General features: G+C 43.3%; 1 protein-coding gene across 1 annotated transcript in view; it reads right to left on the bottom strand.

Moving 5' to 3' along the window:
* Positions 1-12,454, bottom strand: part of SLC35F3 (solute carrier family 35 member F3) — a 409,744-nt gene extending 397,290 nt beyond the window's left edge. Inside the window, exons 1-2 of the mRNA XM_081570393.1 lie at positions 11,544-12,454; positions 10,955-11,184 (exon numbers count right to left, since the gene is read on the bottom strand). Of these exons, the coding sequence (XP_081426519.1) occupies positions 10,955-11,184; positions 11,544-11,596 (283 nt within the window). The 5' untranslated portion in view covers positions 11,597-12,454. The remainder of the gene's footprint in view (positions 1-10,954; positions 11,185-11,543) is intronic.
* Between the last annotated feature and the right edge of the window lie 2,148 nt (positions 12,455-14,602).

The following is a 14,602-nucleotide window of genomic DNA, read 5'->3' as shown; positions in this document are numbered from 1 at the left end:
TTCTTTCTTTTCGAAGAACTGTATAGAGGAGAGAAGTTCAAGTCCTTCCTCCGTATCATTCACCAGTATAATGCACTTGTCACTAAAGAGTGTTTCTTCAACTCCCACACATGCACGGCATGAGAATACAACACAAAACCCAGATGTTTCATACCTACAAGCATAATTATATCCCTTTTTTAAAGAACAGGGCATCTTAATATATGTTCACTGAAAATGAGTAAACTCTACAAAAAGAAAACTAAGAAAGCAAAGTCATCATTCTGAAAGAAGCATCTTTCTTCTGACCCTATTGAAAAAAAACTGAGGATAAATGCAAGCTTTTGTAACACTACATGGGTACAAAGTAGATGATGAAAAAGGATAAAAATAATCCTTCTAAGAGATTCTTATCTAGCCAAGTACTATGGATGATACATAACAGACTGACAAGGAGCAAATGTGAATATCACAGAAAACATGTGTCAAAATCAGAAAATGGTTCTGAGAAGTTACACTGAAAATTTCTCTGCATCAAGAGTCCGTTAACAGCCTCAAGCCTTCTCAGCTGCAAACCACCTGAGAGGAGCAATTTATTTCCTACCCTCTCAAAGATTGTCATAAATTAAGGCTACCTGCAGCTGCATAAGAGAAAAATGTGCCACCATCATTAACCAGAAAAACTGACCAGATTCCTGGGACTTCCTTGGTGGTCCAGTGGTTAAGTATTCACCTTGCAATACAGGGGACGTGGGTTTGATTCCTGACTGAGAACGAAGATCCCACAAGCCACGGAGCAACTAATCCCCAAGGCCACAACTACAGTCTGAGCACTGCAATGAAATTTCCTGCATGATGCCACACAGATCCTGTGTGCTGCAACTAAGACCCAACAGAGCCACATAAATAAATATTTTTAAAAACCGACCAGATTCCTAACTGTCCAAGTCCCGTTAAAGGCTTTGCAATAAGATAAGAAAACAAAACTGATACATTACTCGACTCAATGCACAGTCACCAATGAATTGAACCAAAAGACATTATGTGTGTGTGTGTGTGTGTGTGTATTTTTAAAAAAGTCTACTTCAATCTTGACTTGGGGTAAGGAAATACTCAATGCGGCTGGGGTTGCTAGGTGTTCACCTCTTTCTGAAGCTCTCCAGTGATGGAGGCTCCAATGCCTTCATCATCTCAGCAGTCAGGAAGTGATTTCTTATTTCCAATGAAAAATTATTTGATATGTACATCCCTGTTGTATCCTACATGGGCCTGAGCAGAAATGGCTTAAGAATCTTAAGCCAGGAGTCCACAGTTGCATGGGACAAAACCCTGCTCACTTCACAGGTAGGTGTCTCCTGGTGCTTGGAGGAGGAGCTACAAGATCTTGACCGTACAGAGAAATGGTACTCAGCGTGGAGTGCAGGAAAATATCAAGGCTCTCTCTGGATTGCTTACACACCTGCCTTATTCTTCCCTCTATGTGGACCAGCTTTCTCTGTCTCTCTATCCACACAAAAGCCAGAATGACTCCCTCTCGGCTTCTCCTCCACTTAAAAGACCGTGCCAACTAGACCACAGTCTCCTGGTTTTAATCTCAAATTCCAGGAGGGAGAAACTGATATGGTGACCTTGGGTCAAGGGTCCACTCCAATCTGATCTACGGTGTCCAGGAGGAAGGTGATGCTAAGGGCCCATCCTGAAGATACAGTGCAATGCAGTCACGGGGGTCAGGCCGAGCTGGGAAGATATTCCCGAAAGTGTCCACTCCAACTGTTCTCATAAAGACATGCCATTTCCCTGATTCACCTCTCTCTCCCCCAATATTTAAATCTTGCCTCTAGAACATGTTTTAAATTCCACTGACCCATTTTTCTCTTCTTCCTTGTTCATTTCTTCCAAATCATTTCTAAAGTGAGGTTATCAGAATGAGGCGAAACACTCTGACGTGAGACTGGGACTGGGATTGCATGCCAGTGTACTTAAGTGACCAAGCAGTGGGCGTCCCAAATCTTGACAGAGGAATGCAATTAGAAGGGTTCTGTGCAGGATAATCCTGGAAGACCCCACAGAAATGGAGATGGAACTACTTTTGTGTGTGTCTAAATGGCCTTTCGCTAGTATATTTAACAAATGTTTATCAATTGAGGTGCCAGAGATACTTTGTGATGTGGGAATAGAATCATCACAGTTCTATGTTCCACGAGCCACACTGAGGACTGGAGACCAAGTGATGAGCCTTGCTCTTGCACAGCTTTCCATCTGTACACTTCAGGCACACGATTAAGCTAGCCGTGGCAACATGTAAGGGAAGTGATGGCCTCATGGGAGTCGCAGCAAGGACACCTCACCACATCCAACATGGTCAGGGCAGCTTCCTGGAAGAAGTGACACTTAGACTGGGCCCTGGATGAGTAAGGTGGCATTTGTGCATCTGTGGCCCTTCTGGTGACATACAGCAGATGACCAGAGAACAAGGTCAGTTTCTGCTCACAGTCCAGCTTCATCTTGTGCATTTCTGTGATCTTATGTCCCAGCTGAGTTGGGTGACCTTCCAGTAACAACTCATGTGCACTGCTGTGCATACACCATCCCTTTGTCCAAAATGCAACTCTTCCCTCCACCTACTTCCTGTGGTTTATTACTCCTCCAGCTTCTGATCTGAAACTCACCACTCCAATGCCAACCTTTATCACACCATATTATTTCACTTGCCCCTTTCTCCAGTCTGTGAGTTTTTAAGGCAAGAATTCTGTCTCCCATAACTTATATTCTGGAACTTCCAGATGTTAGAAAAGTTTGCAAGGGACTTACCTGGTGATCCAGTGGTAAGGAATCCGCTGGCCAACGCAGGCGACATGGGCTTAATCCCTGGTCCAGGAAGATTCCACATGCCGCAGGACAGCTAAGTCCATGCTCTAGAGCCGGTGAGCTGCAACTACTGAGCCCATGCCCCTACAGCCTGTGCTCCACAAGAGGAGAAGCCATCGCAGTGAGAAGCCCATGCACCCCAACTAGAGAGCAGCTCCGGCTCACTGCAACTAGAGAAAGCCCACGAACAGCAATGAAGATCTAGTGCAGCCAAAAATAAAATAAAATTTTAAAAGTTTGCAAAATGAATAAATAGAAATAAAGGCGTATTTCTGGATGCCAGGCAAACGGCTTGATGCTAGATACACGTTATTTCATTTAATTCTCAAAATCATCCTGGAAAACAGTTATATTCGCCCCCAGTTTGTAGATAAGAACAGAGGCTGGAAGAGATGAGTAACTTGTCAGCATTGACACTGCTGGAATAAGAGGGCAGCTCCTGGGGTGGATTTCATTCCCTCTACTTCTCCCAACAACACAGAAAATACTGCGGTTGTCCCCTCCTTCCTGAGGGGCTATAATTCAATCAGCATCCTTATCAACTCTCACTGAAACACTTAACGCAGTTCAACAACTCATACACACGTGGATTCACTTTTTAACACAACTCACCTGATTTTTTCCAGCCACTTAAGGAAAGGAGAAACACTCACTGCTGGAGTGATTTCTTTTAGACTAGGCACTTTGTAGAGACTCAGGATAGACTTACAAAAAACAGTGAGAAACTTCCTTGCCCAAGCCTCTTCTATGGCCAGGAAGACTAGGTTTTCCTGGAGTGAGAATTTGGACCATTAGCAAACGGTTTATAACCAATGACCGATGATCTAAGTGTCCTGGAGACAAACGTGTTCTCTGAAAAAAGAATCGTTCTGCTTTAATCCTGTCTAATCTCAGAAAAATATTTACTAAATTGTTAGCATGTATTCATATTCAGGAATAAAACGGACTCTCTGAGACGTTAGAAAATGTTATGTTTTATTCCTGCCCTCCAACTTTTTTTCCTTTAAAATCTTTTCCATCTATAATGCCATTTGCAGAAACATAGGTAGACCTAGAGATTGTCATATTAAGAGAAGTAAGTCAGAAAGAAAAAGACAAATACCATATAATATCACTTATACGTGGAATCTAAATAGGACACAAATGAACTTATCTACAAAACCGAATCAGATTCACAGACATAGAAAACAGACCTCATGGTTGTGGGGGAAGGGATGGTTTAGGGGTTTAGGATTAGAAGATGCAAACTGTTATAAATAAGATGAATAAGCAAGGTCCTACTGTACAGCACAGGGATCTCTATTCAATATCCTGTAATGAACCATAAGGGAAAAGAATATGAAACAGAATGCATAAAAAATCTTTTCAATCTACAATTTCATATGCCAAGCTCCACTGTAAAATAACCTTTTACAACCAAATTATACATCTCTTCCAAGTGGGTCATTTTTGAATTGCTGACCTGACCTTTACTATTTTGGGAGGATCAAACAGAAGTTGCTCACCATGAATTCAATTATACTATGAGCCACTGTTCCAGTTATCACTGCAAACAACATCAGCAACCTCTACTCACGCACTTGTCTGAAAGGACAGAGTGAGTAGAAAGATTGTCCTTCCCCAAAAAACTCTCCTTCTCAACTTACAGAAACCCTTCCTAACATTTGAAACCTAAAAGACCCTGAAATATGCTTTTTCCTTGTCAATAGGTGAGTTATTCAATGCCCCCCATTTTATACCTTGAGCTACAAAACCTCCCCCCAGATAAACCGGGTTTTGCTCAGTATTCCACAGGCTCTGAGCCTTTATTCAAGCAGTCAATGGCAGGCCAGGATGGACCAGAGAAGTGGTGGTCATTTGGGACTAGCCTACCTTCTACTCTACAAATGACTTAAAACTACACCCATCAGCATTTTCTTTTAAATCAGTGGACAAAGAAGATGTGGCATAGATAGATCTACAACGGAATATTATTCAGCCATAGAAAGGAACAAAATTGTGACATTTGCAGAGATGTGGATGCACCCAGAATCTGTCATACAGAGTGAAGTAAGTCAGAAAGAGAAAAATAAATATGTATTAACACATATATGTGGAATCTAGAAAAATGGTACAGATGAACCTATTTGCAGGGCAGGAATAGAGAGGCAGACATAAAAATGGACTTTGAACTGGAAGAATGAAATGTGCATGGCCGTGTGTAAAACAGAGAGGTAGTGAGAAGCTGCTGTATAACAGAGGAAGCTCAGCTCTGTGCTCTGTGATGACCTAGAGGGATGGGACGAGGGGATGAGGTGGGAGGAAGCTCCAAGAGGGAGGGGGTGTGTGTACACATATAGCTGATTCACTTCATTGTACAGCAGAAACCAACATAACATTATAAAGTAACTATATCCTGATTTTTTAAAAAAATTATTTGTATTAATATTCACATATACCAATACCATGCACACTACACGGAGTATTAAATGCACCCAGGAGACAAGTGTACTTCATTTTAAGGAATAAACATGACCTCTCCAAAAGCTATTCCTAGAAAATTTCTTTACTAGAAAATGCTGTGAGCTCACTATTTGAAAACAGCCTTTAGGGAAACCTTTTGCAAAGTAACACATCCCTGCTAAAATGTAAATAATGTGTCTCTTTTCTAGATGTAAGTATCTGTGGATTTCTATTTCTTGACAAGGACATACCTCAGCTGTGAACATCTTCTCCCAATTCTGATCTGTGAATGCTGCCATAGAGTAAATGCTCTCAAAAACTTGGCCTAATGAGTGATTTCTCTGGTGGTCCAGAGGCTAAGACTCCATGCTCCCAACACAAGGGGCCTGGGTTCGATCCTGGTTGGGGAACTAGACCCCACATGCCCAACTAAAGATCCCACATGCAGCAACAAAGATCAAAAATTTCGAGTGCTTCAACTGAGACCTAGCAGAGCCAAATTAAATAAGTAAGTAAAACTTTGCTACAGGAATAAATGAAAATAAAAGAACATATATAGATGCTCTTTTATCCTGCATAAGAACCTCCCTCTGAGATCTCCAAGACCCACTACTTCAGTCATTCTATAACCAAATGCGGCCAGTCTCCCACAGCATCCAGGTCCTGGGGCCTCATTGTCCACTTTTAGGATGGCTCATTCCTGGTCTCTGGTCCTCTCCCTGCCCTCCACAGACATCTCCTCCCCACCTGGTGTCTACCCCAGAGAATTATGAAAGCAAGAGGGAGGACGAAGAAAGTCCAGCTGATCTTTTCTCTTCTGCTGTGGCCCTGGTGGGAGGGGAAAGGAAGTCATTAGAAAAGCTGTCCAGGAATATAGAAAAATGGTATAGATGATCTTATTTGCACAACAGAAATAGAGAACAAAGGTATGGACACAAAGGCAGTAATGGGAGGGATCAGATGAACTGGGAAATTGGCCTTGACATATATACACTTTGATACTGTGTATAAAATAGATAGCTAATGAGTGCCTATTGTATAGCACAGGGAACTCTACTCAGTGCTCTGTGGCAACCTAAATGGGAAAGAAATCCCCAAAAGAGAGGATATATGTATACGTATAACTGATTCACTTCACTGTACAGTAGAAACTAATACAACACTGTAAAGCAACTATACTCCAATAACAATTTTAAAAAATGAAAAGCTGTCCAAACTGTTCTGAATTCTGGAGCACTTAAGGCAATGGCACCCCACTCCAGTACACTTGCCTGGAAACTCCCATGGACGGAGGAGCCTGGTGGGCTGCAGTCCATGGGGTCGCGAAGAGTCGGACACGACTGAGCGACTTCACTTTCACTTTTCTACAGGGTATCAATTTACAGTGAGTGGGTACAGAATCACGTTAGCTGCAGAAGCAACAAATTCTTTGCAGAAGGCGGTTTATTTTAGCCTGGCCCCTCCTGGAAACACAAGAAGCAGTCTAGGAAGAAGGAAGAGAAGGCCAAGAATTGAGAAGGCAGGCCCGCTAAGTGAGCACTATTGCTCCAGGTAAGATAGTTCACTTGCAGCAGAAATTTGGAGTGAGGCTAAATGAGGACTCTTCACCCCTCCATGAAACATCTGGCATTGTTTGGAAACACTTTTGGTTGTCACAGCTGGGGGACGGGGTGTACTACAGGCCAAGGATGCTGCTAAACACCCTTCCATGCTCAAGACAGTCCCCCCCTCCCCACCATAATAAAGGATTATTCAGTTACCAAGTGTCAGTAGCATTGAAGACGAGAATCCCTGGGTTAAATGAAAGCTTGCCATCAAGAATTCTGGCCCACCGTGGCAAGGACTATATTTCAAGTAAAATAGTCACATAAAGTCAGGATTTCCATAGCAACAAAAAAAGAATTCTGGTCCACGTGTATACCTATGACTGATCCATGTGGGTGTACAGCAGAAACCAACACAACATTGTAATTATCCTTCAATTAAAAATACATAAATTAAGAAAAAAAAGAATTCTGGTCTATCATGGTTGCCAAGATGGAGGCAGGTGAAGGAGGGACAGATTGGGAATTTGGGATTAGCAGATACAAACTATTCTATATAGGATGGCTAGACAACAAGGTCACACTATATACCACAGGAAATCATGTTCAATATCTTGTAATAAACCATAATGGAAAAGAAAATGAAAAGGGATATCTGTATAACTGAATCACTTTGTTGTACACCAGAAACTAATACAACATTTTAAATAACCTATACTTCGATTTAAAAAAAAATCATGAGGGTTTGCCATAGGCATGCAAGATCATTTTAACTCTATAAAATCAGTCAATACAACTGCTATATTAGAATAAACTAAAGCCATTAAAAAAAAAGGATTCTAGTCTAGTCTATGGTTCAGAAAGCCAAAGATGGCACTCACCATGGAAGAATAAGGAAAGGATAAAGCAAATTCCAACCTAACATAAGTGAGCATAAAGAACTAAATAATACAAAACATTATAATGTACGTTCAAAGGTTTTCTCTCTCAGAGGTCAACAAACATTAACTGAGCAACTACTCTGGACCACATGCCTTCTGGGCTCTGGATACACTTACAACTGGGAAGCCAAGGACTTCCTAAGCATGAAAGTGAAAAGAGTTACTCAGTCGTGTCCAATTATTTGCAACCCCATGGACTGTAGTCTGCCACGCTCCTCTGTCCATGGAATTCTCCAGGCAAGAATACTGGAGTGGGTAGCCATTCCCTTCTCCAGAGGATCTTTCCAACACAGGGATCAAACCTGAGTCTCCTGCTTGGCAGGCAGACTCTTTACCATCTGAGCCACCAGGGAAGGCACCCCTAAGAATACTGTCCAGCAATATTTTTGTTCAGAAACAGGGAATGTGGAATCGGAGGACTGTGGCTACTGAAAAGAGGAATCCCACCCTTCCACCAGCTTATAGCTTAATTCTCAGTTGAATGTTACATACAAACCATCCCTCTCAGACCCAGGGGACTTTAGGATTTTTAAAAAAAACAATTCTTCACAAAAAGTCCCTTGTCTACAGGGTAAGTCGTTCATCTCATTGACTGGACTCAGAATCTGGAGCAAAGATCATTCCTGCACTGTTTCCAATTACCTCATTTATCTTCATGGCCCCAAACAAGGGCTTCCCTGATAGCTCAGTTGGTAAAGAATCCACCTACAATGCAGGAGATCCTGATTCGATCCCTGGGCAGGGAAGATCCCCTGGAGAAGGGAAAGTCCAACCATTCCAGTACTCTGGCCTGGAGAATTCCATGGACTGTATAGTGCATGGGGTAGCAAAGAGTCGGACATGACTGATGAACAAAGTCTAAAAATTAAGAGGACAACAGTGAATACTTGGTCAATCAATAATATCTGCTGCCATAAAGGCAGCTTACTTACACTCTCCACTAACCCAGACACCCTCACTGTCAACTCCCTCAGTGGGGACACAGAGAAGCCACTTTGAAAGATGAATCAAAGGTGACATCATAATATTAAGCATAAGGCTTGGAACATTCCCTAACTTGCTCTTGACACCCTGAGAAGAGTATTTTGTAATTATCATCTCTTCCAGTTTGTTGAGTGTAATTATTAACCAACAAAATAACTCACTGATACCAACAGACAGATTAACCTTTATTATTTTTTTTTCTACTTGGGTAGAAACAGCAAACAGCCCAAGGACTGCCCTAAAATATATTTGGCTACATTAATAAAACATGAGCTCCTCTAAATTTAAACTTAAAATCCAATTAATTCATCAAAATGTCAGTTGTCACCTCAAGCATTTTAGTAAAAAGGAGATCTCTTGGAATAAAGAAGAATCTTCACAGGAATAGAGGGTGGAGTAAAGTGATTTTTCTTATCACAATGATCACTGTAGCCTTATCCTCTGATATTTACTCTTTCAGTGAAGCCTCAGAGAAGGTATTTAAGAATACCACTGGTGGTACAAGAGATTCATTTTCCTTATGGTCTTTTCCCTGCCTTAATTATTAAGTGTATTTATACCAAACACAATCAATCACTGCTGTAAGCTCCCCACCAACACCCAGAGTCATGAACCTTGGTGAAACTTTCTACAAAGCACACGGGACCAGTCACAAATAGAATTACAATGATAAATCTTACGACTTCAGGGCCTAAATAGACGATGCTAGGAAGGCTGTAATTTGTACAGTTGTCTTTATTTAGACAATTTTAATTTCTTATTAAGAGAGCTGAGAACAGAAATAAGAAAGAGACAATGTCTAATAGAAATTTAGAAAGCAGAAATAGAAACTCAAAGCCCTACCCTTATCTATAAGAGAAATAGTTTCCAATGGGTTTTCATTCTCTTATCCTATATGCAGTGTTTCTCAGCTGAAAAGAAAACTTGGTCCCTTCCTTCTGTGAGCCAAAGCCCATTTATCAGCTACAGTTCTAGCATTAGCACCAGGAGATTGGAGGAGACACAGATAATCTTTTAAAGGTTGATACGGAGTTAAATGCAATTACTCTCGTCCTTTAAAAACAAGTAAGGGCATGAAACAAAACATCATAAAATTGTATGCTTCTTCCTGCACATAACTTAAAAGTTACCAGCTTAACTGCTAGCATACCACTGACCTTTGGCTTGGAACCAAGGGCTTTAGGGAAAAACTAAAGGTAGACATATTTTTAGAACTCAATATGATTAATTTACAAAAGCCTGATTTTTTTTCCTAAAGACTGATAAAAATATGTTCCAATTTCAAGGACTGAAGGATAAAACCACATCTCACAAGCTGTTAGTCTTGATTACAAATGGAATGAAGCGATACTCATTTCTTGGACTGACTGAGGTGGTAAATGGCTCTCTTTCTGCTTGTGGAACAACAGTGATGGAGTCATTGAATTATGATTTACAGTTATAGGTTCCGGAGTTCGTTGTAGCCAAGTTCTCTCTTCCAAATGAGAGAAAGAAATCCCCACCAAATTAGTCCTGGTCACACAGGTAATGTCTGTATAAACTGATCACAGCATTGCCAAAGCCATCAGCTGGAGCCACTGGCAAAGAAAAGTTTCAGCTGCTCCACCTGGCACCAACCATTCATCTCTCAAGGATCAAACGCCAATCGCTAGAATGATCCATAGGCAACCTCCAAACTGAGGATAAAGGGAATGAAAGAGATCTAAAACGAAGACCCCAATAATTCCTCCATCATCAGGCCTAAGGGATCCAGGGAAGAGTTAAAATCCAGGCGTGCTGAGTCTGCGGTTTCTCTCTCTAAGCCTGCTGAGACCCAACCCGGGGCAGCTAACACTTTCGGATCCACAGAGAAGCCACACAGGACAAGAATACACTGAGTTTCCAGTCTCCTGTGACACCTCAAGAGCATGGGGATAAAGACAGAGAGATGTCTGTGGGAAGCAGAGACAGTGTTAAGAAAACGGATCAGAAAATCCTAAAGGTCCGAGAAAACCGTCTCCAGGCCTCTTCCTAAAACTTGCAAACCTGGGTCTGTGTGTGCGGGCAGGAGAGCAGGGAGGGGCTGGACGCGTGCCTGGGCGCGCTCCCGGAGACTGCTGAGCCAAGTGCAAGGCAGATGCGCCAGCGGACCAGGAAAATGGGGCCGGGGCGGAGGCGCGGCGGCGGGCACCTGGGGGGTACCTGAGGGGGTCTTACTTTTGTAGCTCGTCGCCCAGGGCTGGTAGCCGTAGTAGCCGGTGATGCGCAGGATCCGCTCCTCGATGGACGTGAGCCCCACGGGCCCGCTGGTGAGGTCCTCCACCGAGCGCGACCATTTCAGATCCTCCTTAATCGCCTCGTCCACTACCAAATATTTGAGCTGCCGGAGCTGGGGGCTGATGTCGGACAGTCTCCGGGGGCTGACGTCCGGTGACCTCCTCATGCCACTGAGGCCGCGGGCAGATTGGCAGGGAGGGACAGAAGGGGCGGAGGAGAATGTGGGTGAGATCCCAGGGCAAGCTGGGCGCTGCCCGGGGCCCTCTACGGGCAGGTGCGGCCCTTCCCCGCTCCACCGCCTCCCAGCTCCCTCGGCAACCTGGGCGTCGGGTCCCGTCTCCGGAGCCCGGCACTGGGCGCTTCGGGGCAGAGCAGGTTGGGGCGAGTGGCGAGGGAGAGGATGCCCTAAACTTCCCGAACAGCTCCGCCGCGCGCGCCGCCCCCTCCCTAGCTTCAGACTGCCCTTGTCCCAGCTGCCGAAGGCCACCCCGCCGCCCGCTCGCGCACCTGCACCCGGGGCGCTACTCACATGGCGATGCCTTTGCTCCTGGGTGCGCCGCCGGGAAACTCTCGGATCCCCATAGGCAATGTCAGAGTAGGGCCGGGAGCTCCCAGACTTGAGGCTGAGGGGCCGCGGGCCCGAGCTGCCCGCGGCCGCGGCCCCTGGGAAGGTGGGTGCGAGGCCCAGCGAGGGTCTCCACGCCACCCGGGCGCGCCCGCGCCACGGTCCGCGAAAGCCTCGGCGGTGTGCGGCGCGATGCGGGAGCGGCGGCTCAGCCCGGCTCCAGCCGGTCCGCGGGGCTCGCTGCAGCCTGCCGGCCGCAGGGCAGTCCCAGCGCCGCGCCCCTTGCCTGTAGCCGCCGCCACCGCCCCGGGCAGACGGCAAGCGCGGGAGCCCCCGAACCCGGAGAGCGCCGGCGGCTGTATGCGCTCTCGAGGCACCTGGGCGGACCGGAGGTGCCGGCCCCCAAGCGCGGGAACCAGGAGGGGGCGCTGCTGCCCCCTTCCCGCCGCCCACGTGTGCTCGGGGCTCCGGAGTCCGCACCAGCCGCCTGCGCTCCGCCCCGCAACCTTGGGGCTAGGGGCGCGCTCCTCCTCTCCTCTTTTAGGACCTATCACATCATTCTGTTCCTGATTCAGTAGTTCAGCTCAATTTCAATCTCTCTCTTTCCTCCTTCTAAAATAATGAACAAAACTACTTGGAAAGACAGAAACCTGGTTCCAAACCCACCAAAATCATGCTCAGAATGCCAAATGCATAAATGGCATTTCATAGTCAAAGCTGAGACACTAGTGACTTGATTTATTGTGCTGTAGGCATCCTTCGGTCACCCCTGGCCCTCAGAGAGCTTCCATTCTCATGCTGACTCTGTTACTAAATCATTTCTCTCTTCTTAGATTTCTACTTTATTTAGCCTCTCTTTTTTTTTTCTTCTGTCTGCAAATCATTCTTTCTAGAACACCTAATCAGCTTTCATAATATTATTTTTCTGTTATAAAAAAATCCATATAGGTTCATTGTGAAGACTTTAGAAAATACAGAAATAGGTAGAGAAGAAAATACCCAATTTTTAGCCCAAAAAGGACTCCTTTGAATTAAGTAGTCCAACATTTTTTCCACTCTTTTTTTTCTATGCAAAATACCTTTTTCACAAAATCAGGATGGAACTGTACACACTGCTTTTGGTAGTTTTTTATATTAAAATTATATTGTGTCTCAGCAAATTAGGAATGGAGAGGACTTCCTCACATTATAAAAGACATCTTCAAAAACCTATAGTTAGCATCATACCGAATGGAAAGAAACTACAAACTTCCTTAGGTTAGGAGCATGGCAAGGATGTCTCAGCACTCCACTTCAATATTCTGCTGCAAGTCCTAGCTAATGCAATTAGATAAGAAAAGGAAATTTCAAAGTTTGTCTATTTGGAAGAAAGAAATAAAACTACTCTTTGTTCACAGCTGACATGATCACCTAGGTAGAAAACCTCAAAAAATCAACCAAAACTTGACCTGGAACAGATATGAATTATAGCAAGATTGCAGGATTCAACGTGAATGTACAGAAGTCAATCAACTTCCCACATACAATCAATAAACCTTTGTAATTTGAAATTGAAAATGTAATACCACCTACACTGGCACACAAAAATGAAGTACTCAGGTATAAATTGGGCATAATAGGTATTGAGATCTATATGAGGAAAACTACAGAACTCTGAGGAAAGAAATCAGAGATGAGCTAAATAAATAGGGAGAGAGTTCAGGTTCATTGGTAGAAAGATTCAGCATTTTTAGGATGTAGTTCTCTCCAACCTAACATATAGATTCAATGTAATCCCAATCAAATCCTCAGCAAGTTAGTTTGTGGCTATCAACTAAGTGCTTCAAAAGTTCATATGAAGAGGCAAAAGACCCAGAATAGACAACACAATATTGAAGGAGAAGAACAAAGTTGGAGGATTAACACTACAGTACTTCAAGACTTATTTTAAAGCTGCAATAAACAATGTGGTATGGTATTGAGGAAAGAATAAACAAATAGATAACTGGAATGGAATAGAGAGCCTGCAAACAGTCACACAATTATGGTCAACTGATCTTTGACAATTGAGCAAAGTCAATTCAATGGAGAAAGGATAAGTGAAAGTGAAAGTCGCTGAGTGGTGTCTGACTCTGCAACCCCATGGACTGTAGTCCATGGAATTCTCCAGGCCAGGATACTGGAGTGGGTAGCCTTTCCCTTCTCCAGGGTATCTTCCCAACCCAGAAATCGAACCCAGGTCTCCCGCATGGCCGGCAGAGTCTTTACCAGCAGAGCCACAAGAGAAGCCGGGAGAAAGGATAGTGTTTTCAATAAATGATGTTAAAACAACCCTACATCCACTTGAAAGAAAAATAATCATAGGCCTAATAAAATACTAAAAACTCTAGAATATAATATAGGAGAAAATCTAGATAACTTTGGATTTGGTGATGTCTTTTTAGATATAAGTATCCTCCATGATAGAAAAAAATTGGTAAATTGGACTTCATTAAAAGTAAAACCTTCTGCTCTTCAAAAGATACTGTCAAGATCATAAGATGATAAGCCACAGCCTTGCAGAAAATATATGCAAAAGAAATATTTGATAAAGAACTAGAATAAATAAGATAAATAAATAAGAACTCTTGAACTCAACTATAAGAAAATTAACATTCCAATTTAAAAATTGGAAAGATATCTGCACAAATATATCACCAAAGATGATACACAAGCCATCAAAAAACATATGAAATGATGCTCGACATCATATTACATTAGGGGATTGCAAACTAAAACAATGAGTAAGATATCACTACTCACTTACTAGAATGGATATAATTCAAAATACTGACAACATCAAATGCTGACAAGGATATGGAGCATCAGGAACTCTCTTTCATTGCTGGTGGAAATGCAAATGGTATGGCCACTTTGGAAGACAGTTTTGCAGTCTCTTATACAACCAAATATCTTTTCACCATGTAATCCAGCAATTGTACAGATTGATATTTATCTGCATTGAGTTGAAAACTTAAGTTCACACACAGACGTGCACCCATATA

The sequence above is a fragment of the Giraffa tippelskirchi genome, chromosome 2 (genome assembly GCF_054371585.1).
Source record: "Giraffa tippelskirchi isolate mGirTip1 chromosome 2, T2T-mGirTip1v1.2.pri, whole genome shotgun sequence".
NCBI classification, from domain to species: domain Eukaryota; kingdom Metazoa; phylum Chordata; class Mammalia; order Artiodactyla; family Giraffidae; genus Giraffa; species Giraffa tippelskirchi.
The sequence above is the reverse complement of the archived record's forward strand: the minus strand, read 5'-3'. Positions and strand labels throughout refer to the sequence as shown.